Raw genomic sequence first — 22,720 nt, 5'->3', positions numbered from 1 at the left:
GACCAATAAAGCTACCCTTTCAAACCATGTTCTGAGTTTTTTTGCTTATTTGCTATTGTGTTTGGTTGTAATATGTTATATAGAATTGTGCATGTGAAGTGATATTATATTTTTTAAATATGGAAAAAGTGAAAGCTGATTGAAAATTTATGGACAGATTAATAGATGAAAATGGCTCTCAATAACGACGCAAAAAGGAATTTTACAGGAGCAAGTGAGATTTTACAATAACGTGTTTGATAAAAATGGGAATTTTGTTGAGGAGGATGCTGAAAGTAAAGTTCTTAATTTAAATATTCCTCAGTTAAATGACGAACGAAAATATGGTTTGGAAACTGATTTTACCGTGTTAGAAATCGGCAGGGCGCTGTCTTTATTAAAAAATGGTTCGTCACCAGGTTTAGACGGATTGACTACAAGTTTCATGAAAAAATGTTGGCCTAAAGTAAAAATGATGGTGGTTAATTCCCTTCAAAGTGCATTTAGAGTCGGTGAATTGTCAGATACTCAGAAAAGAGCAGTTATCACGTTGATCCATAAGGATAAAGATTTGCCGAGAGATAGCCTTACGAATTGGAAACCCTATATCTGTAACCAATACAGATTATAAAATGCTGGCAACATGTTTATCGCAGCGCGTATCTGGTGTTATTTCTGACCTCGTGTCAGAAGATCAGACAGGATGTATTAAGGGAAGAAAGGCAAGTAACTTGATTAGATTAATTGATGATATCATTAATTACGCTAATGAAAGAAATCAAGCAGGTATATTACTTGCCCTTGACTACGCCCGAGCCTACGATTCCATCTCAAAAGACTATGTGGTCTGGTCCTTTAAAAAATTTGGTTTTGGCGAAAAATTTGTTAAATGGATTAAAGTTTTAAGAGAAGTTAAAAGGGCAATAACCAACCTGGCTCTTCCACGGTCTCAAATAGCATTACATATTGGTTTAATGACAAACACCACGAGCTGCATAAATTATATGGGTTAGATTTCGGAAGAAATAAGTGTAGAATTAGTAGCAATACACAAATCCGAAGTCACCCCAATATTAAAGGATTTGCCTTACCAGATGTAGGTTTTGCAGAACAAACATCGCGTATCTTGAAACTGGCTATGTACGCCGATGACATAACTGTTTTACTTCAAGATAAAAACGACATGGAAACGGTTTTGAAAATTATTGATGATTTTTCCAATATATCTCGCTTAAAATTAAATAAAAGTGAAACGGAAGCAATGTTGTAGGGATCGCGTAAAAACTGTCAAGAGAAATATTGCGATATTAAATGGAATACCCAGGTTAAAATCATGGGAATTAGTCAGTTTTAAAAATGACATCCCGGCCTCTGAAATTATGGAAAATTGGTCCAAAAAGACTTGAAAAAGTTGAACAAATCATTTGCAGATGGTCAAGAAGAAATTTAAGTATAAGCGGCAAATTATGTATTATTAAGTCCTTCTTAGTTTCACAATTTGTTTACGTTATGCAGGCGCTTCTTGCTCCTGTTAAAGTTCTCGATAAGTTGAATACTATTTTGTTCAGGTTTCTCTGGAAAAGGAAGTATTCAAATACAAAAGCCTTTGAAAAAGTTAAACGAAATGTATTGTGTAATGTGGTGGAAGAAGGTGGTATTAACATAATAAACGTCCACGATATGCAGACTTCTTTTTTACTGACATTGGCAGCAAAACTTCAACAACAAAAACATGAACCGTGGACAACGATTCCGTTAAGTCTTTATCAGGTATTGGGAAGAAATTTACTTTGTTTTAAAGCCACAACACTACTAAAACCAAGGTATTGAATGCATTCGATCAAACTTTTAGACAGAAGTTCTCTTAAAATGAATCCATAATAAAGCATTGATTTATGAGAGAGAAGATCGCTTTGGCGATCAATGTTTGTGGAACAATATAAAAGTGGTTTATAAAAATAAAAGCTTATATTTAAAAAAATGGATAGAAGCGCATTTAAATATGGTGAAAGATATTTGGGTTAACGGAGATATGATTCCTTTTAACCAGCTGTGCACAAAGAAAGGATACAGTCCCTCTAGATTTTTTGAGTACCGCGCAGTGAAGACTGCTGTGCGAGCGCTTGCACTTCGCAAAAACACAGCCAGCCCGCGAGCAGGCGAACACAATAATGACCTTGACACACGGAACCCTGTGATCATTAACCCCTCCGCGAGAAAGATTCGCATGCTGATAGTCCAGTCTAAAGCGAGCGAGCCTTGCGCTGCTACATTTTGGTTACATAAATATCAGGTTAAACTAGATCACAGTCATTGGCTGTTAGCAAGCAAATACATTTGTACAAAAGAAGAAAGATTGCGATTGTTACAATGAAAAATATTACATAATATTTATCCCACGAATATATTATTAAATAAAATGAAAATTAGAGAAACAAAATTATGTACATTTTGTAAACACATTGATTATGTTGAACACTTTTTTTTGTCAATGTGAGAAGTTGACGAGCTTTTGGGAAAATGTTGTCCATTATATTTTTAGAAATACAGGATCAAATGTGCACCTCTCAGAACACGATGTCTTGTTTGGTTATCAACCTAGTAATATATGCCAAAATAATAAGGTACTTAATCACATTATTTTGATTGCAAAAATGTGTATTAGTAAATATTAGTATGGTGATAGATACGATTTGAATAGTATCATTATTGGAAAATAAAATGTACATTAGAAGATTGTGAGTAATGTATAAGTCGAGATGAGGTGAAGTGATATATGACGTTTGTGAATATTATGAGGGGGGTGGGAGGGAGCGGATGGACGAGAATAAGAAAAACAAAAAAAGAAAAAAAAGGAGAAAAAAAAAGTAACCAGGCCATCTATGGCTCCTCAATTGCTTTTTGTATAAACAACCATGCAAACCACACAAAAAAAACAACAAAAAAAAGAAACCGGTTTTCTCCAATTTAAAAAAAACCCAAAAAAACAAGTCGCGTAAGGCGAAATTACTACATTTTAGTCAAGCTGTGGAACTCACAGAATGAAACTGAACGCACTGCATTTTTTCACAGTGACCGTAGTCCGCCGCTCGCGCAAAACCCAGTGAAACTGACGAGACTGTTTAGCGCGGTGATGGTTTCGCTGTGCTGCATAGCACGCTTTTCTGTACCTCTCTTCGTTTTAACTTTCTGAGCGTGTTTTTAATCCAAACATATCATATCTATATGTTTTTGGAATCAGGAACTGACTAGGAATAAGATGAAATTGTTTTTTTAATCGATTTCGGAAATTTGATTTTGATCAGAATTTTTTATATTTTTAATTTTGAGAGCTTGTTTTTAATCCGAATATAACATATTTATATGTTTTTGGAATCAGAAAATAATGAAGAATAAGATGAACGTAAATTTGGATCGTTTTATAAAAAAACAATTATTTACAATTTTCAGATTTGTAATGACCAAAGTCATTAATACATTTTTAAGCCACCAAGCTTAAATACAAAACCGAAGTCCGACCTTTGTCGAAGATTGCTTGGCCAAAATTTCAATCAATTTGATTCAAAAATGAGGGTGTGACAGTGCCGCTTCAACTTTTACAAAAAGCCGGATATGACGTCATCAAAGACATTTATCGAAAAAAAGAAAAAAATCCGGGGATATCATACCCAGGAACTCTCATGTCAAATTTCATAAAGATCGGTCCAGTAGTTTACTCTGAATCGCTCTACACACGCGCACGCACACCGGCACAGACAAAACTTGACTAAATGTAAAAAAAGAGAGAGAGAGAGAGAGAGAGAGAGAGAGAGAGAGAGAGAGAGAGAGAGAGAGAGAGAGAGAGAGAGATGATAATGATGATGATGGAACTTTATTTTTCAAGGATAGAGGTTTAAGGTGACGCCTTTTCTTACAACCGGTCCTTACTTCTAATAAATGATAAACAAGTAAAGCAACATGACAAATAAACAAAGTAAACGAACGAACCAGCAAACAATCGACAAGTAAGCAAACAAGCAAATAAACATAAACAACAAAATGACAAAGTAAGGAACATACAAATCAAAAGCAAAACATGCAACATATTAATTGAGGTTATACATGTAAAGTGATCGACGGTTAAAGTTCCATCCTCACCTATTCACACTTTACTGACACTATACACAACCATCAGTGTGTATAGGAAACAGGTACTTAACGCCTTCGTCCGTACGGGTTACACACTGTGTATAGCCAAACGGTACCTAATGTGGATTTCGTACGTACAGAAGTCACACAGATCCGTCTGCGTATGACCGGTACCTAAGGTGCTCCTCGTCCGTATGTGTGTGTGTGTTTGTGTGTGTGTGTGTGTGTGTGTGTGTGTGTGTGTGTGTGTGCGCGCAGTCTCGGGCGTCTGTTTTTGTATATTTGTTTCCTTATATGTGTTCTTGTTGCTGCTTCGGAGGCTTGAAACATATGCTGACTCTTCTGCATCAACTATGTTCATGCAAACAATAAAATAATGAACGAACACTACCGATTCAGGAAAATCTTTATTAAGAACAAAATGTACAGTGCACGTGTAATTCACTAGCCTATAAACAGTAACATGATGTTGACAAAAACATCAAAAATAGAAACAAAAGTATCGCCACTGCCGGAGCAGTTTCAATTACTAAACACACGAGCCTGGGCAATGTCGCTCTGTTGATCAGAGTGACAACAAAAATGTCATGAGTACTAGCAGATATACAGGACGGAATTGGCCGATGTAGAAAACAGATGAGATCAAACAATGTGGGCAAAAGTGAAGCAGTCACGAGGAAAAACACAAACGGTGACAAACATGGCAAACCAAACAAAACATATCGCTGTACTGTACGGGACGAATTTTCAACGCTGAAAAATACAGGACAAACTCCCAACTTATCGGAGATTTTTCAACGCTACACTGAAAAATACAGAACATTTCCTAACCTAGTTGGAGATTTGTGTTTCCAAAATGTGTGTCAGCACTAAATCCCAACGTCTCGACTCTGTGCACAACTTGACATAATAATATCGTCCCGAAGAACCACGACATATGCCATGTTCGTTCGTAGTCTAGAATCTGGTGCAAATTTTATCCCCACCTCTGCTGAAGTCCCAAATTGTTATATATAAGAATCTCGACAGACTATGTAGAGATTGCTGAGAGAACTACCGGTTATTCAGTAGGAAACCGAGACAAAGATGGTGTAATCTGTCCCCCTCTCGGATTGCCTGTGTAATATAACAAAACTAAACAAAACAAAAACAAGTACACACACACAAACATGTACAATTAAAAAAATAGACACAGCTGAAACAGAAACAAAAACAAAACAAAACACACACTAACACAACAGAGGGGGAGGGGCAAGATAAGATCGATGGTACCGACTTGTTTTGACAGCATTATAGTAAAAAAGTTCCCAACGTTTTTACATAAACAAGAGATGTGTCACTACACATCTATGATGTGTCACTACACATCTATGCAGAAACTAACAGTCACAGGTCATGCCATATTGATCACAGGAATAATCATCTCACCGTCACTCGCCAAGCGGTAGCATGTAAACACCAATAGGGTTAGAAGCTTTGAATGCGCTGTGTCTTCTTGAAAGGGACAGACCTTCTCGTGTAAACAGTTCTACATGCTTTCTCAGATCTGCCCAGCCTTTTAAATGGATAATACCATCCCTCCGCTTGGACACATACCCAAAATGAACATCCTAACGGCTTCCTGTGCAGATTTGGATTTTTTATGAATTCATTTCGAAAATTGTTTGTAAAGAAATGAATTGATTACAACAAATTGCAACTCTGCAGAGAAAGCATGCTGGCTGTAGATTGTTGGTACATGTCCAACTGGAGGGATGTTATCCCGTGTTAAAGCCTGACCAGTCCCGAGAATATGACTGAGCCGAATCGTTTATACCCGAACAACTGTGCCTGTAGCGTAGATATATTCAAGCAGTTATTCCCTTTGTTCATTACGTCAGTGTCATCGGACCCATTGCATGCGGAAGAGCAAACATTACCCTGACTTGAATGTAACAAATACATATGTAAAAAAAACAATATACACAAATAAGTATATACTTCAATGAGCAAATATATAGTATTCAAATTCATCCAGAAATTCATGAACTGGAAAAAAAAAACCACCATTCTAAATACACGAGTCGCACAGTCTACAGCTGCGCGACAACATTGTGTTTTCTGTTCAAAATGGACGGACAAAAATCATGAGGGACGTGAGTCTGAAAGGGCTCTTGAGTTTTTTCTTCTTGAACGATTGCCGTAAATGCTACATAGTACACAGACGAATAACACCCGACGACAAAACATACCAGAATTAAATATAAGATACTAAAACAAATTACCAGCTGCTTTACACAAACAAAAACAATGGGGGGGGGGGGGGGGGGGGCGGGGAGGAAGCGAATGAAATAGGATAGGCGTTGAAGAGTGTGTGAACGTACGTGTAGTTAGCTAACCTTACATATTCTTACAAAACATAAACAGAGAATTATGATATCCATCAGAAACGCACATAAAAGAACTTTCACAACAAGAATGAAGAATGTTCTGTACTCACAAGACAGGGCTGGTATCAAAAGTGCATATTTAACATTTCTGTTAGCATAAAGCTATCAAAGATAAGATCGTTTGTTAGGCATTGCAACAATCATATAAAGGGGAGACAAACAAGATACACGCCCTCTTTGGGCTGTCCACGGAACATTGACACAAGTGTTTGGAAAACAAGACAATTGCAGAAATAAGTGACAAAAGTGTTAACCATTTTGTTACTCGTCATTATAGATCCGTACAGGCTTTTATATGGGGCAAGAGCATCTTTCCACCTAGACACATACCAACAATCAAAACCCTCACTGCTGGCTGTTGTGAGTTGGAATTTCCGAAAAAGGCACCAGTGCCTTTTATGAATCTAATTCTTTAAAAAAAGGTCCACTCTGCACAGAGACCCACCAGGCTGTTTATTTTTTTTGTATGTGACCAAATGGAGGGATGGTCTTATCCCTTGTAAAAGCCTGAACAGACGTGAGACAGTGAGGCGAGACATTTAACTTCAAAACCGATAGCTATCTATGGCAATCTGCAAACTCCTTCCAGCAAAACCAATTCTTGTTTTTTACCAAAGGATCAAGGGGCAAATCTGAGAGCGACAGGAGTACAACCGAAAAGGGAGTCAATAAAAAGTGGGACAAGGACTCGGTGACAAATGGGACAAGGGAGTCATATGGGACAAGGGAGTTAAATGGGACATGGGAATCAAATGGGACAAGGGAGTCAAATGGGACAAGGGAGTCAAATGGGACAAGGGAGTCAAATGGGACAAGGGAGTTAAATGGGACAAGGGAGTCAAATGGGACAAGGGAGTCAAATGGGACAAGGGAGTTAAATGGGACAAGGGAATCAAAGTGGACAAGGGAGTCAAATGGGACAAGGGAGTCAAATGGGACAAGGGAATCAAAGTGGACAAGGGAGTCAAATGGGACAAGGAGATCAGCAACAAACAGAACAGGGAGTAAGTGCCAAGAGGGAAAGAGGTATCGGTGACCAGGGGGACAGGGGCATGGATAACAAACAAGATGGCGAAGGGAATGCGTAACAAACGGGGCACGAGGCAGAGCAAGCAGCAATGGATAATGAATACAAAACAACAAACACACAAAAAGGTGAAAGAGTCAGTCAAGTCGGATAGGGTGGTTATCAAAGAGAACTGGATAACAGAGAAAGATGAATCAGTGACAAGTGGAGCAGGGGGAATGGGTAACACACGGGATGTGAGGGTCAAGGACTAGTGTTTATCGACAACTAGTGGAAGATAAAATAACTTTATTAACATGCGAGACGGCAAATCTTCTACGACAACAGCAACGATGTTAATCAACAATCAGTGCAACATACAGAGGCCAGCTCCGGAAACAAGCACGCGCATTTTAATTCAATGTAACGACGGTCATCACGCTATCAGGCAGGCATGAATGAACAAATCAGCAAAAGCACTTGGAAAAGACATCACAGATGATTAATGAAATTTGGCTATGCTTGTAACATTATTAATCGATCACATTATTTCAATAGGCTTTATATGCTGAATAAACAGAGATTGTGCGGGCATGTAAAAGACGTGTAAGGATACACGCCTGCGATTTGTTTCATTTACTTGGCTTCCATGACATACCGCATGCTCCCATGTGACTATTCAACACGGTACCTATTTCTCGTTTTGGTGCATGGCGGATACAGAAGCTTGAACTTTTTTTTAAACCAATATAATATTCACAGTCACGAAAAAGTGCCGACAAAGAGTTTGACATAAATATGCAAGTCACACCACTAAAAAGACTGAAAACGTTATCACCGGGAAAAAAAATACTCGCTCTTGCTTTTCGCGACATCAGAAAATTCCCTTTCGGTACTGTTCATCACAAAAACACGCAAACGAAAATCTTTGCTATTATCTTTAAGCATGCAAACCTAATACAAATACACTACAAAAATCATAACGGCAAAGCCATGTGTTGCACTATAAATCAAAGTAAGGACCACTTGTTATAACATGCATCACCAGGGGTAGATCTGCGTTTAAAAAAAAGTCGTATCTGTCGCTTCTGAAAAACGTAATCATGTGTACAGAATTACTGATATCTCACTGTGGTCTCTTTCTGTCAAGAAAAAGGACAGACAAACATGTGACCTGTTTAGACATGCGCAGTTTTGCTCGTTAAAAACAATCCAATTATATCTTCGGGAGGGGGGGGGGGGGGTAAAAGGGGGGGGGGAGGGGGGGGGAGGGTAGGAGGGGGGATGGGGGGGGGGGGGGGGGTAGCGGCTAGTTAAAGTTTGTAACCTTGAATATTTCTCTTAGAGTTCACTGCAGAAAACCGTGTTTCACTCATGGGATGTAAAAGCTTACATCTCAGCTGATGATTCATACGGCGTTTAAATCCATACATCAATATTGCGTTAACATATATGTATGACGTCAATCTCGGTAAAGCCTCCAGTCACGAATTTCATATCATTATCCACATGGACAACATCGAAAGAAGTCATCAACAGAAACTTAACCTGTACTTATTCCATGGTTGTCAATAGACTTCAACCGTTGTATAATTTTGCTGCTTCAGGTCTGGTAAATATAGGTTTGAAATCAGTTGCTGTTGTTTCTCGTTGCAGTCTTAACAAAAATGCATGCAGAAAACCACCGTTCTGACAACTGTATTATAATTGTTCGACTGTCACTCATTGTTTTATCTCGGTTCAGTATCGACGGAATATAAAAATCACGGATTACAAATCATTTTTACATTTCCCGTCACTAACGCGGTTCCTTTCAGCAATATTCGCCAACAAATGTTTAACTTGGATAGGCAAAGTCATTTTGACAATTACCAGAGTAGACACGCCCATAGTTGGACTCAGAAGCTTTCACGCGAAGCAGTTTGTCAGCGTGTAGATTGACATTGACATTTGACATTTGCTATATCGTAACAGGAAATCGTCGAATACCTTACTAATTAAAAAGCAACTTTTTGAGACAGATTGAAATGTATGTGCATTTATCAAAGAAAAGAAAAAAGTGTTAGCTATGACACATGTAAACAAAGGGATGCCTGCTCAGGAAAAGACAACATCAATGTTGGTAAACGCCTACGACAGAATGTGAAGTTTGCTAGTACTTGTGCTCCCTATCAAATCTAAAACTATTAAAATGTTTCATCATATTTACGGAAGAAATGTGCACATGTCCATAGAAACGAGAGAGACGTAGACCCAATAAGGGCAAATACGGTGGTACCTCCATTTCACGCCATCTCATCTGTCTCCCCCCCCCCCCCCCCCCCGCCCTTCCACCCCTTTCTCGTCGCTTGTGTCCAGTGAAACACGCTCCACTGCAACGAACAGACAACGGATTGCAGGCAACTTATCATACCGACAGAGATTATCGTTTGTGCAAACATGCAAAATACACAACCCAGGCACAAACATTACAGAAATGATGCACGCTAACTGACAACAATAAACATCAACGCCTGTGTCTATTGTTACAATTGTCAAGTAATTAACAACGAGGTAAAAGTCATGGATTAACACGGAAGTAAAAGCTACACTGCTGACTATGGACGCGACTGAGGGGCTGGACAGGTCGGCGTCATAACTTATTACGTCACAGAGGGTGGCGCCATAGTGTTGTGACGACGCAAAACGTCATCACGTTAAGACGCCTTTGAGGAACAGATCACAGTCACGCTGCTTGGAGCATCAAAGTCATTGTCAGCCAGGTTATCAACACACAGCTGTTTATCCCTCCACATTGTCCAAGGGTGCCTATCAGATACACTTATTTCTTTACACTAGCTGGCTCCGCTTGGCAAACCAAGACCTGTTTGTTCAGCGAGGCCAAAAGCACTTGTCAGACGTAGCCACTTTTTCACAGTGCCCCAAAGCGCTTGTTAGTCATAGGTATTTCTTACCAGTAGCCAAAAAGCGCTTGTCAACAGACCCGTCCCTTCACAGTGGCCAAAAGCGCTTATCAGTCATGGTTATTTCTTCCCAGTAGCCTAAAGCACTTGTCGGGCATAGACATACCTTCACAGTGACAAAAACCACTTGCCAGGCTTAGCCATTCCTTCACACTTGTCAAAATCAGGCATTACTTTACACCAGCATAGTAGGCGTGACTAGTACACCTGCTTTTTCATCGTTGCTTAAATTGTTTGTCAGGCATAGCAGTTTCTTCACAGTGGCCAAGAGCACTTGTCGGACATGACATACTCTTCAGATTTCCCAAGAACATTTGTCTTACAAGGCCCTCCCTTCACAGGAGCCGAAACATTTGTCAGACACGGATTTTTTTACCCGGTGCACTGGTCAAACACGTCCAATCTTTTAACGGCACTTGTCAGGCGTGGACATAGGACACCAGCCCTTGGCAGACACAGATATCAATTCCATAGACTACCTGTTACCTAAGCACACATGTCAGCAATGAGTACGTAAATCGTGACCTGGACATGATTCTTCGTCAAAAACGAATATTCAACATAGAGCTCCCGTGCCAGACACACTCCCCTGTTGCTATGGTCCTTCAAAGTGTCACGGACACCGTCCACGCGATCACAGTTGCTGGAGCATTGATCACAGAGCTCACCAACATTTAAATCATATATAATTTCACCAGCACTGGGCGTTAAGTCAGGCGTTGCTGTCTGGTAAGGACCAGTCCTTCCTTCCCGCCAAGAATCACTCGACAGACACAAGTGACAAGTCACTGAAATCACAGGCCAACGATGTTTTTGCTGACTAAATCTTGATTCGTCAGTTCTACACATTTTTCTTCTCTTTCACGCGCTCGCAACCGCAACATATATATCATACACGAAGATGTACCTTGTTAACTGTTCAGCCGTCCATATCACACTGACAGACTGACAAACATTCAAGTGCTGTCTTTTAAATGCATTTCTCCTAAAGCTTATGTAGTATAAGTGTTCCAGTGAAACAGTTGATTGATCATTATATCATACAATAAAAACGCGATGCACAAACACACACACACACACTCACACACACACACACACACACACACACACACATACACACACACACACACACACACACACACATCTGGATAAAAACTATATACAATGTGCACAACTTTTATAATTGTATGTTCTCCTAGTTGCAGTACCCTGTAAATATTCACAGCCAGTTTGAAACTTAAGCAAAACGACTACGAACATTTTCTTTTTGTACAATATTGTTACCACGTAGTGGCGCTGTTAATTCCGTTTCCTGTGTTTCGTGTTTTTTTCTCTGTGTGAAATGCCACACACAAGTGTCAAATGTTCAGAAAGAGCCTGTATCTTCCTTTACCAATACCCACAACAAACCTTACGATTTAACACTATACAGTTACTTTTTGTGTTTTCTTGGCACTCAGCAATGCCAGAATCTCTTATCGTCTCTGTCAGTCGATATCAAGGGAACAGGACACAGACGACCGATACAGTCTCTGTACGCTATGTGTATATAAATGTCGCCTTTGTTGGAACTGTGATTTCCTGTTCTCTTTACACTATTCACATAATTATGTACATAGCTCGTGTTCTCGTGTCGTCTATGTACTGTCTCATTCATTCAAAGTCTGAGTTTGTCCTCTTTTCTACAGCATACGTTACTTATCCATTACACGTCGGGCCTCTGTCTTATTGGTCTTTCTCCTTATTCACATACGAGTGTACAAAACCGGCTTGCAGATTCTGTTCGCGCTGTCCATCATTCAGTGTGTTCGTTCTTTGGCTGTGTCATCTCACTGCATTCTTGCTGCTGACACGTATACTTCTCCTTATCAAGAAATGCACATCTCTGCTCTTTGCCTTTTCTGTGCATCACAATGTACAGTTCAGATCTACGATCATCACCAGGAGAAACCATGTGTCCTGTCTCTTACGTTCTCTTGTCTGTACAGTGTACAGGGCTCTTCATCAGATTACATCACATGCGGAAGGCAAAACGGGCCCGTGTCTGTATCTTTTGCATCAAACTCAACGTGTACGCGGCCAAAACTCAGGGGTTTCTCCTTCGCGGTGAAGAGACGAACAGTTTTGACTGTCACAAACTCTACCTACCTACCCCTCCCCCCCCCCCCATCCTTTTGTCTGTATATAAATTCTGCATCAAAGGAAGGCGAACCCGGTACCCAGTCCAGGGCAGTCAGTGTCTGTATCTTTTGCATCATATTCAAAGCGTACACGGCCGAAATTAGATGCAAACAAATGTGACTGTCACCCCCTTTGTCGACATCTTTTGCATCAAGTTCAAAGCGTACACGGCCGAGGCTTGTAGTGTCTTCTTCTCCTCCGACAGAATTGACTGTCACACACGGCATGTCTTCCCACAGCGTTGGCCCCCCCTCAAGCATTACACTTGATAATCTGGTACTCCAGCAAGACGCTGATGGTGACGAAGACGGAGTAGAGGACGAGCATGGCGAAGCCTAGGGCCTTGCTCATCTTCCACTTGCTGACGGCGATGCTGACGATGACGCAAAGCAGCATGATGAAGAGGAGAATGATGGAGCACCACAAGCCTTTGCTGCTGACCCTGTAGGGGTCACCTCCGTTGATGGCTCCGTACAGCATCCAGGGCACCGGCAGTCTGTGGAAACACACAGGGCAATGGGTAAGGCGTTAGTTTTGCTTGACTTGCAAGGTCATTATGACAGATAGAGACACGCACACGTTCACCAGGCTCAGAAAAGAGGGAGTCTGTGGAAATACACAGGGCAAGGGGTGAGGCGTAAGTTTGGCTTGACTTGCAAGGTCATTATGACGGATAGAGACACGCACACGATATAGAGTCTTTCGGGACAGGGAGTCTGTGGAAACACACAGGGTAAGGGGTAAGGCGTTAGTTAGGCTTGACTTGCAAGGTCATTATGACAGATAGACACGCACACGTTCACCAGGCTCAGAAAAGAGGGAGTCTGTGGAAACACACAGGGCAAGGGGTGAGGCGTAAGTTTGGCTTGACTTGCAAGGTCATTTGGACAGATCCAGATACGCTGACGCCCTAGAGCCTCACTGAGAGGATTGGGAGTCTGTGGAAACACACAGGGCAAGGGGTGAGGAGTTAGTTTCTTGACTTGCCAAATTATTATGACAGATAGAGACACGCAGACAGCCTAGAGTCTTTTGGGACAGGGAGACTGTGGAAACACACAGGGCAATGGGTAAGGCGTTAGTTTGGCTTGACTTGCAAGGTCATTTTGACAGATCCAGATACGCAGACGCCCTATAGAGTCTTAGAGGGCCCCAAAGGGTTTAAAATCGTGATCGTGATTGGCGTTTTTTGACCTTTCTGTGACCGTGATTGCCGAAATTTCCATTTCTGTGATCGTGATGGGACTTTGCCCGTGATCCGTGATGACAAAAAAATCAAGTCTCGTGATCGTGATAGTGATTTGTTTTCGTGATCGTGATGGGCATTATTGCATAGCATTTTATTTTCAACGTACATTTTTCACAGCTATATCACTCTATGATCCTATATTCGTCAAGGTGTTTGTGATCGTGAAAACAAAACTCAAGGTAACTGTGATCGTGAAAGCTAAAATTTCCCTTCCCGTGATCGTGATGATACCCCCCCTTTGGGGCCCTCGTCTTAGGGGACAGGGAGTCGTTGGAAACACACAGGGCAAGGGGTAATTTGAACAGATAGAGACACGTAGACTCCGGAGAGTCTGAGGGGACAGGGAGTCCGTGAAAACACACAGGACAAAGGGGTAAGGTAATATTAACAGATAGAGACACGCAGACATTCTATAGGCGTAAGCGTCGTTATTGAAGCTATAAAACTACTATATTACGCAAAGAAACAAAAAAGTGAAAAAGAGGTACAAACAGACACGCACAGAAAAGAGAGAGAGAGAGAGAGAGAGAGAGAGAGAGAGAGAGAGAGAGAGAGAGAGAGAGAGAGAGAGAGAGAGAGAGAGAGAGAGAGAGAGAGAGAGAGAGAGTACACACTCCGTTTGATTTTTTTTTAATTTTTAGAAATGCTGTTTCTTGTCGAAGGGTAATCGTCGTTCTTAAATTACCCCCATCCTCCCGATCACATTTGATTTGAATAGGACTTACGATTTCAGAAGGAAAGAAGCGAATTACCAGTTTTCCTAGACATGTCGATCGAAAGAATTTTGCTTTGCTTCAGACCTTTCAGGGAAAGTGAAAACTGAAGTCATGATGACAGCATGACAAAATATGTAACATACATGATCGAACAAAAGGTTCTGTGATACAAACTCTTGTGATTTGCACTACATTATCGACAAGGAAGGAATACGCAACTTGACAAAGACCAAGGCTAGTAGAGGTATTCAGCTGTGTGTAAGTACGTAGTCTAAGCATAGAGGAGGAGAGCTGTATGGTTGCACTAATAAAGAGAACGGGTATATGCTCCCATGGAGCAGACCTTCAGCTAATCACTTCCCTGTTTCTCATTCACCATTGATCAGCAGTTATATTGATTCGTCTGAAGGAGAACATGCCATGATTGGTACTCGTGCACTTTGCGCTGTTTGAGAGCCCTCCGCTCCCTTCCCTTCTGCTCACCCTCCCTCTCCCTCCCTCGTCATCATTTTATAATCTATAATGAACCCTAAATACATCTTAACCATAAACATAAACGTAAAAGACGATGGCCTGTAGATAGAAGTTCCTGCCATTTTCATTGTCCTCGAGACTTTATAATAAATGATCATATCATTCCTTGTCGATGAGACTGTAAGTATGATTATAATGTTCCTAGCAGTAAAAACCATCGTCGCGATATAACCTTCGTGGTTGAAAACGACGTTAAACACCAAATAAAGAAAGAAAGTGGAAACCAGACAAAGACCTCCAGCAATGTACATGTCTGAAAACCATTAGCAACACGTAAGTCGATCTGGAAGGAGCAGAAACTAATTTCAACCTCAAAACAACAAGAACAAACACAACAAGAACAAAACACACACACACACACACACACACACACACACACACACACACACACACACACACACACACACACACACACACACACACACACACACACACACACAAACCTTTCTACTCTCTCTATTTGTGTGTGTATTGTTGTTTTGAGGATCGGATGGGTGGTTCTTGGTTGTTTCGGAAGAGGTTGAGGGGGGGGGGGAGGGGGGGGGGGGGTCTTATTGTCTTTTTTTTTATTTTTTATCCAATCAGCTCAAGCCGTGAAATCGCTTACCTTTGTCCACATGAGGTTTTGCACGTTCGTCGTGCGACAATCTTTCTGATCGAATGACATAATTATACTCCCCTGTCTTAATACCATTCTTTACCTGTTTCCGTCACCGCGACAGTAAAGCCAGAATCAACTGCCTCATCTTCCCTATTACTCTAGTCTTCCCCAACGTTTTGAGTGAAATGTCTATGAGTTTACACAAAGGGAAGGTGGGTGATAACACCAAGTAAGCTCATCTTGTTGTAAATCAAAAAAATATAATTATGATACAGGATTGGAGGGGGAGGGGGGCTACCTTGTTGCCATACTTCGGTGCTCTCTCTCTCTTGCTGTTTGTGCCATCTGTCTGTCTGTCTGTCTGCTGGTCTGACTCTCTGTTTCTCTCTCCCTGCCTCTCTCGACCCTTCCTACTGTACCTAAGACCCTATACCCCAACCGCTATGGGATTCTCTATCTGTCTGTCTGTCCGTCTGCTGGTCTGACTCTCTCTGTCTCTGTCTCCCTGCCTCTCTCTATCCTTGCTACCTGAGACCCTATACCTCTAGCCCTATGGCGTCCTCTGTCTGTCTGTCTGTCTGTCTGTCTGCTGATCTGACTGATTCTCTCTCCCTGCCTCTCTATACCTTTGCTACATGAGACCCTATACCCCCACCACTATGTCATCCTCTGTCTGTCTGTCTGCTTCTGTCTGCATCACTTTCTAAAACGGATATTGAGACCCTCTTTTCTCAGATGTGAAATGCCTTGATTAAAGTGTAGTTTTGGGACTGGGACGCATTAAAACATGGTAGGCAAAAGAATACCAACGCCCTGATTATGAACTTGGCATGGTTGTTAGGGTCAACAATTTTAGAGATCCAATCAATGGGTCAAGAAAACCCCTTATTGAGGAATCTAAAAAATAAAAATAAACTCACACCCCCACCTCCCCCTTTTCTGGAGAATCAATCGGTGGGTTGAGGGAATTCCTTGTAGCCCAGTGTGGAGGAATCTCTAGCCACTACCCCCCCCCCCACACACACACCGACACCCCCCCCCCCCTTTTCTCTGCCCCAACCCGCTAATCGTCACACTGCAAGACAGAGTTGTGGAATACCTGACTGCCAGCTAGCGTTGGTTCGTGCTACGTGTTATTTTTGCTGGTCGCCGTGCCGACAGAGGACGGGGCATTTCACAAACATGTCCAAATCAAAATCGATCCTGCCGGCTTTCCACATCATACAGTCTTCTCTAACGCGCGCGCCTTCAATGGTGAAATCGATGTGAAACAAATACCCTTTGGCAGCACAAACTACGTACCCGGCAAAAGAGCGCGCGGCGGAAATTACAGGGCCAAACCAAAATACAGGTTATGAAGCGGTTGCTCATCGAAATTGGATGGAATCATCTCGCGTTTCAAAATCAACCCGGCTACGCCTGATAAGCACGTGGTGTAATAACAAGATCGATATTTCCATCCTGACGTACGCAAGTTTTGAGCTCCAATTGTTTTTATTTGAAAAAAACACCAATTCCAATTTATTTTTACTGTTAACTTTATAGTTCTCAAGCGGGTTTTTTTTCTGAGTTACAGCCATTTAAATGTTGACATTGTGTGTGTGAACATGCGCCTGACGTTACTATCAATATAACAAAAGATGCTAATGAAGTGGACATTTCTGACACTGTCAATTCGGACACGTCAAAGGTGACTGTAATAAGTGGCTGTCACACGTATGACTAGCAACGAACATCAGCTGACTTGTATAGCGCTATGTAACGATCGACAGATTTCTAGCTTTTTCTATATTTGTTTTGTCTTTGTCCATTGCCCAACCCTGAAAGCTGAATTTTCGAAAACATATCAAGTGGGACGAAAATAATTGTCTAATAGTGCACGAAACTTGCATAGGCCTAACTATCATACACCTTTGAATAGGAACGAGTTATTTGTGGCGTAAAACCATAAAAGTGACCTTACTTTTATTCCAATAAACCCTAAAATCGACATTAATCATTAATCATCAGGTGCAAAAAAACAACACTTTTGTTCACTTCAACAAAAAAGGGAGTTAGACATTCACTCCTTTGTGAAGTCGAATATATCGAAGCCAACTTCTCTCAGGCATTTCAGGTGAGCCGAAAGTACTTGTCAAAGTCATAACACAATGGTAACGCCCACGCATACTCCTATAAGCGTAGACTCTATATAGTTACTTCTATCTAGTTCAGAGGAAAAAAGGAGCGCTCGGTCATTCCCACATAAAAGAAACATCTAATCCACTGTGATATCGAACATATTAAAATTGCATGCGGCTAAATGCTCTCGGACAACTAAGGGGGTGCCGAAAATACGTGCCCAAACCATAAAACTTGCTTTAACTAAAAAAAAATTTATCTCTGGTTAGGCACAAACTTTCTACCCCCTCCCCCTCCCCCAACATACACACACACACACACACACACATACACACACACACACACACACACACACACACACACACACACACACGCCCGCGCGCGCACACATACAGAGATGGGAGAGAGACAGACAGACCACACACACACATACACGGCCACACACGGCCACACACACACATACACACACATACACACACACACACAGACAGAGACAGAGAAGACAGAAAATAAAAGAGAACAAGAAATCAAGAGAAGAGAGCATGGACGGTTCAACAAGAACAGAACACTCCTTAGTGTTAACCAGAGCTGGATGGACATTTACCCCACTGTGATGTCGAAGATGTTACTGCCGACAGAACTGGAGACCGCCATGTCTCCGAAGCCCTTCTTGGCCACAATGACGCTGGTGATTAGATCCGGAATACTCGTGCCCGCCGCCAGAATGGTCAACCCCATCACCTGGATAACAAAGAGACACCACAGACAACTGAAACTAAACGTCGACACAATCCAACATAATTAGGTTGATGGTCCAATGGACGGTCTCTGTCTGTGTGTCTGTCTGTGTGTCTGTCGGTCGGTCGGTCTGTCTGTGTGTCTGTATGTGTGTCTGCCTGTATGTCTGTCTGTCTGTCTGTGTGTGTGTGTGTGTGTGTCTGTCTGTCTGTGTGTCTGTCAGTGTGTGTGTGTGTGTGTGTGTGTGTGCGTGTGTGTGTGTGTCCGTCCGTCCGTTCGTCCGTCCGTCCGTCCGTCTGTCGTTGTGTCTGTGTGTTTGTCTGTATGTGTGTCTGTCTGTCTGTCTGTGTGTTTGTGTGTCTGTCTGTCTGTCGGTCTGTCTCTCTGTGTGTCTGTCTGTCTGTCTGTCTCTGTGTGTGTCTGTCTGTCTGCACGACATCCCCGCGTTGGAACGCCAAACCGGCGTTGGGCAGCTTATTTCCCCATGTATTTACCTCTGCAGGAAGAGAAAGATAACACGCCCGAGACACTAAAACAACATAGACACACGTCATTGACGTTACTTGTCCAGGAGTAAGCTAGAAAAGGTGTCTCAGGTAGTGCTTTGTGTCTTCCACTTGTACGCGATCCCATTACCAGGCTTCCCAAACAATGACTGTATATGTTTCAATGCCTTATTAGTGCTCTGACATGAATAGCAAAGTTGTACACTGGATTTTGCACACGTCAGTAGTTTGTCTCGATGATGGAAGAAATGGGGGTAGACATGTCTGCTTTTCTCCGTGGGTTTTTCCTGTTTTGTCTGCTCTTAATGTTTCTGTCTCTCTTTCTTCGTCGTTCTGTCTCTCTTTCTTCTTCTTTCTGTCTCTGTATCTATATCTGTGTCTCTGTCTGTCTGTCTTCCTTTCTGTCTTTCTTTCTCGCTCTGGCTACATTTGTGGGTCTGTCTGTGTGTCTGCATGTCTGCCTGTCTGTCTGCCTGCCTGCCTGCTTGCCTGCCTGCATGCCTGCCTGCATGCCTGCCTGCCTGCCTGCCTGTCTCTCTCTCTCTCTCTCTCTCTCTCTCTCTCTCTCTCTCTCTCTCTCTCTCACACACACACCCACACATTGTTGTTTAGTGAAGAGAGAGGGAGAGGAGGAGGACTGCGATTTTTTTAATTGCATTTTAAGCCCCCCAAAATATTTCCATCATGCTACGAACGATAAATTAGATCAATACCTACAATTCTGACAGAACGACACACACACACACACACACACACACACACACACACACACACATACACAGACACACACACACACACACACACACACCCACATACACACACACACACACACACACACACACACACACACACACACAGAAAGAAAAAAACGGGTTAAAAAAAGAAGAAAAAAAAAAGAGTCAGAATCCCAGCCTTTTTGTCCGGCCCCACAATGACCGAGCTGTGTTCCTGGCTTCAGTCAGAAATTTGATCTTGAAAAAATATCGGAGCCATCAATTTCCCTTTCAAAAGCTCACTTTGAAGGTGGTGGGTAATTGAAGAGTTGTGCAAGCCCACCAATCACAACAGTCGAGACACAACGCCTGGTTGCTAAGGCCCAACCGCGCCAGGCAGCACAAAGCCACACACGCTGGGCAAGCGGAGTAGGAAATATAGCTAACAGCTCACGATATACTTGCTAGTATGTGGTCGATATATATACCCCCGCTTATCCTCTCCTCTCTCCACTACCCCTATTTGTTGTATTTAGCAAGGACAGATTCTGTTTGTGTCCTCAATCAGAAAATACAGTTTTTTTCTGTGTTGAATTATGTTGTGTTGTGTTGTATTGTTCTGTATTGTATTATGTTGCATTGTATTTTCAGGTAAATACGGAATAACCACCTGCATTGCTTTCCTCCTTAATAGACGAATTCGGAAAATAACTCTGTCGGGTTTGTATGGGTTGTGAAAGAGTGAATACCCTTGCTTTTTACTCGGACAAACATTATTTCCGAAATGTCATACCTTCCCGACAGCTATTTCCGGAACGGCGTCCTACCTTCCCGACAGCTAATTTCCCGTGCAAACCGATTCAAAACAACAAAACAATTAAAACATTCAGTCAAGTCAACAGATCAACCGAGCTAGAAAAAATAAAAAAAATTATTAAACAAGCAAAATAACAACCAGTCAATCAATAAAACAAACGAACAAAAAGGCAGTAGAAGAAAAAAAGAAGCAACAAAAAATAAAACTCTAGGAAAATAAACGAAAGCAAATGTGTAAACCAAGCAAAACAATCCCAAACAACACAGAGAAAGAGGATACAATACAGGGCAGGAGGGAAGAAAAGAGTCCCACCCCATCCCCACCCGTAACACACACAAAATTTAAATAAAAATCTGTTGTCTGAAAAATACCGGTGTAACACGAGAAAATTACTCCCACGAGATTTTTACTCCGGAGTAAACATTTCGTACGAAAAAGTTACTCCCTTTACGAAAAAAGCACTCCCCCATTTCACGAGAAAATTACTCCCCAAGGTGAGTTCCGAGTAAACATTTCGTACAATAATGTTACTCCCCTGACGAATAAATAACGAATAAATTACTTCACCCAAACACAAGCAATTTAACTTCCCATGCCAGGTGTACGACATTTTTACTCCCTTGTCCCCGGTTAGTCTTGGTGGTGGAAGGGGTGGAAGGAGGGTAGCGCGACATTCGTGTGCGCGAGATCACTTATTGGCATTATCCCTTCGCCCGCATCCCATTTTTGCGTACGAGATTTTTACTGGAAGTAAAATAAATGGGGAGTAACCATTTCGTGGAGGGAGTAATTTTTTCGTGCCTTGGGGAGTTCTTTTCTCGTACGAAAAGTGTACTCGGAGTAAGAATTTCGTACGAAATATTTACTCCGGAGTAAATTTTTCGTGGAGTAAAATTTTTGTGTTACACCGGCAACGGGCACCATACCTCATCAGGAATGCCAATGGTCTCGCCAGTCTGGTTGGCCCACCACACCATGAGGTAGGAGAAACCGGCAATCCACAGGATGCTCACGATAAAGGTCACAGGAAACCACTTCTTCTTCTCCTGTAAAAATTAGTTTACACACAACGATCAATGTCACAGGCAACTACTTATTCTTCTGTAAAAAAAAAACTAAAAAAACCACACACACCAAAAAAAACCACCAGCTTACATATATACACAATTAATGTAAGAGGAAACCACTTCTTCTTCTCCTAAAAATGTTTTAATGTCTACCAAGTCTTACTTAATTTCAAACAAAAATAGCGGAAACCTACATTAAAAGTGCGGGTTAGCTTACGTTCTGCAAGTTCAGTAGTCATTATTGCAATCTGCGAAACGTGCAATGTTACAGCATTTTTTTTTTAACCAAATAGGATCGCGCCTACCTAGGTCCAAACATTTATCACCAGAGATTTTGGAGCTTAAATGAAGACAGTTTCCTCTGAAAATCTGCGAAATCTGATCTTGAGTAGGTCATATGTTTACCAGAAAAAAATCAATATTCATTGTCCTCTGCCATCCCCAAGATCCCTACCTCTCCTGCCATACCTTGAAGATCGATCAAAATCAACATTCATAAAACAAACTTCCCGACCATAAGCGCGCCAAAGAGTAATCTTGAAATTTGATAGATGTCACTTATACTTTGTTTGTGAGTGAATTTTAATCATCAGCCTAGTCGTCACACTGGCTTATGTATTCCTTTTTTTCTGGCCGGTGGACGGAAATCAACCAAGATCTCTTTCTGTTCCTGTCTATGTATGTTTTCTCTCTTTGTCTGTCGGTCTGTCTATCTGTCTGTCTGTTTGTCTGTCTGTCTCCTGTCTCTCTGTGTCTGTCTGTCCTGTCTGTCTCCTTTCTCTCTGTGTCTGTCTCTCTCGTCAATTGTGTATAGAAGTTGTAAGGAGACTTGAAATATATGATCATAAAACTTTAAGTAATCATTTAATAATGAAAGGATACAAACTGTAAGGAGTTTGTGTTCGTTTAGAATTCATTGTATTTACTTTTTAAGGATGGGTTTTATGTCTTGTAACTGGTCGAAGGCCTAAC

The 22,720-nt window shown here is 41.6% G+C and overlaps 1 protein-coding gene across 5 annotated transcripts in view; it reads right to left on the bottom strand.

Annotated features, from left to right (window-relative positions):
- Window positions 1–9,866: 9,866 nt before the first annotated feature.
- Window positions 9,867–22,720, bottom strand: part of LOC138974537 (sodium/potassium/calcium exchanger 2-like) — a 78,404-nt gene continuing 65,550 nt past the window's right edge. For all 5 annotated transcript variants that reach the window (XM_070347255.1, XM_070347275.1, XM_070347267.1 and 2 more), the window contains 3 exons: window positions 21,608–21,727; window positions 18,512–18,648; window positions 9,867–13,182 (listed from right to left, as the gene is read on the bottom strand). In XM_070347255.1, the coding sequence (XP_070203356.1) occupies window positions 12,939–13,182; window positions 18,512–18,648; window positions 21,608–21,727 (501 nt within the window). In that variant the 3' untranslated portion in view covers window positions 9,867–12,938. The remainder of the gene's footprint in view (window positions 13,183–18,511; window positions 18,649–21,607; window positions 21,728–22,720) is intronic.

The sequence above is a fragment of the Littorina saxatilis genome, linkage group LG1 (genome assembly GCF_037325665.1).
Source record: "Littorina saxatilis isolate snail1 linkage group LG1, US_GU_Lsax_2.0, whole genome shotgun sequence".
Classification (NCBI taxonomy): Eukaryota; Metazoa; Mollusca; class Gastropoda; order Littorinimorpha; family Littorinidae; genus Littorina; species Littorina saxatilis.
The sequence above is the reverse complement of the archived record's forward strand: the minus strand, read 5'-3'. Positions and strand labels throughout refer to the sequence as shown.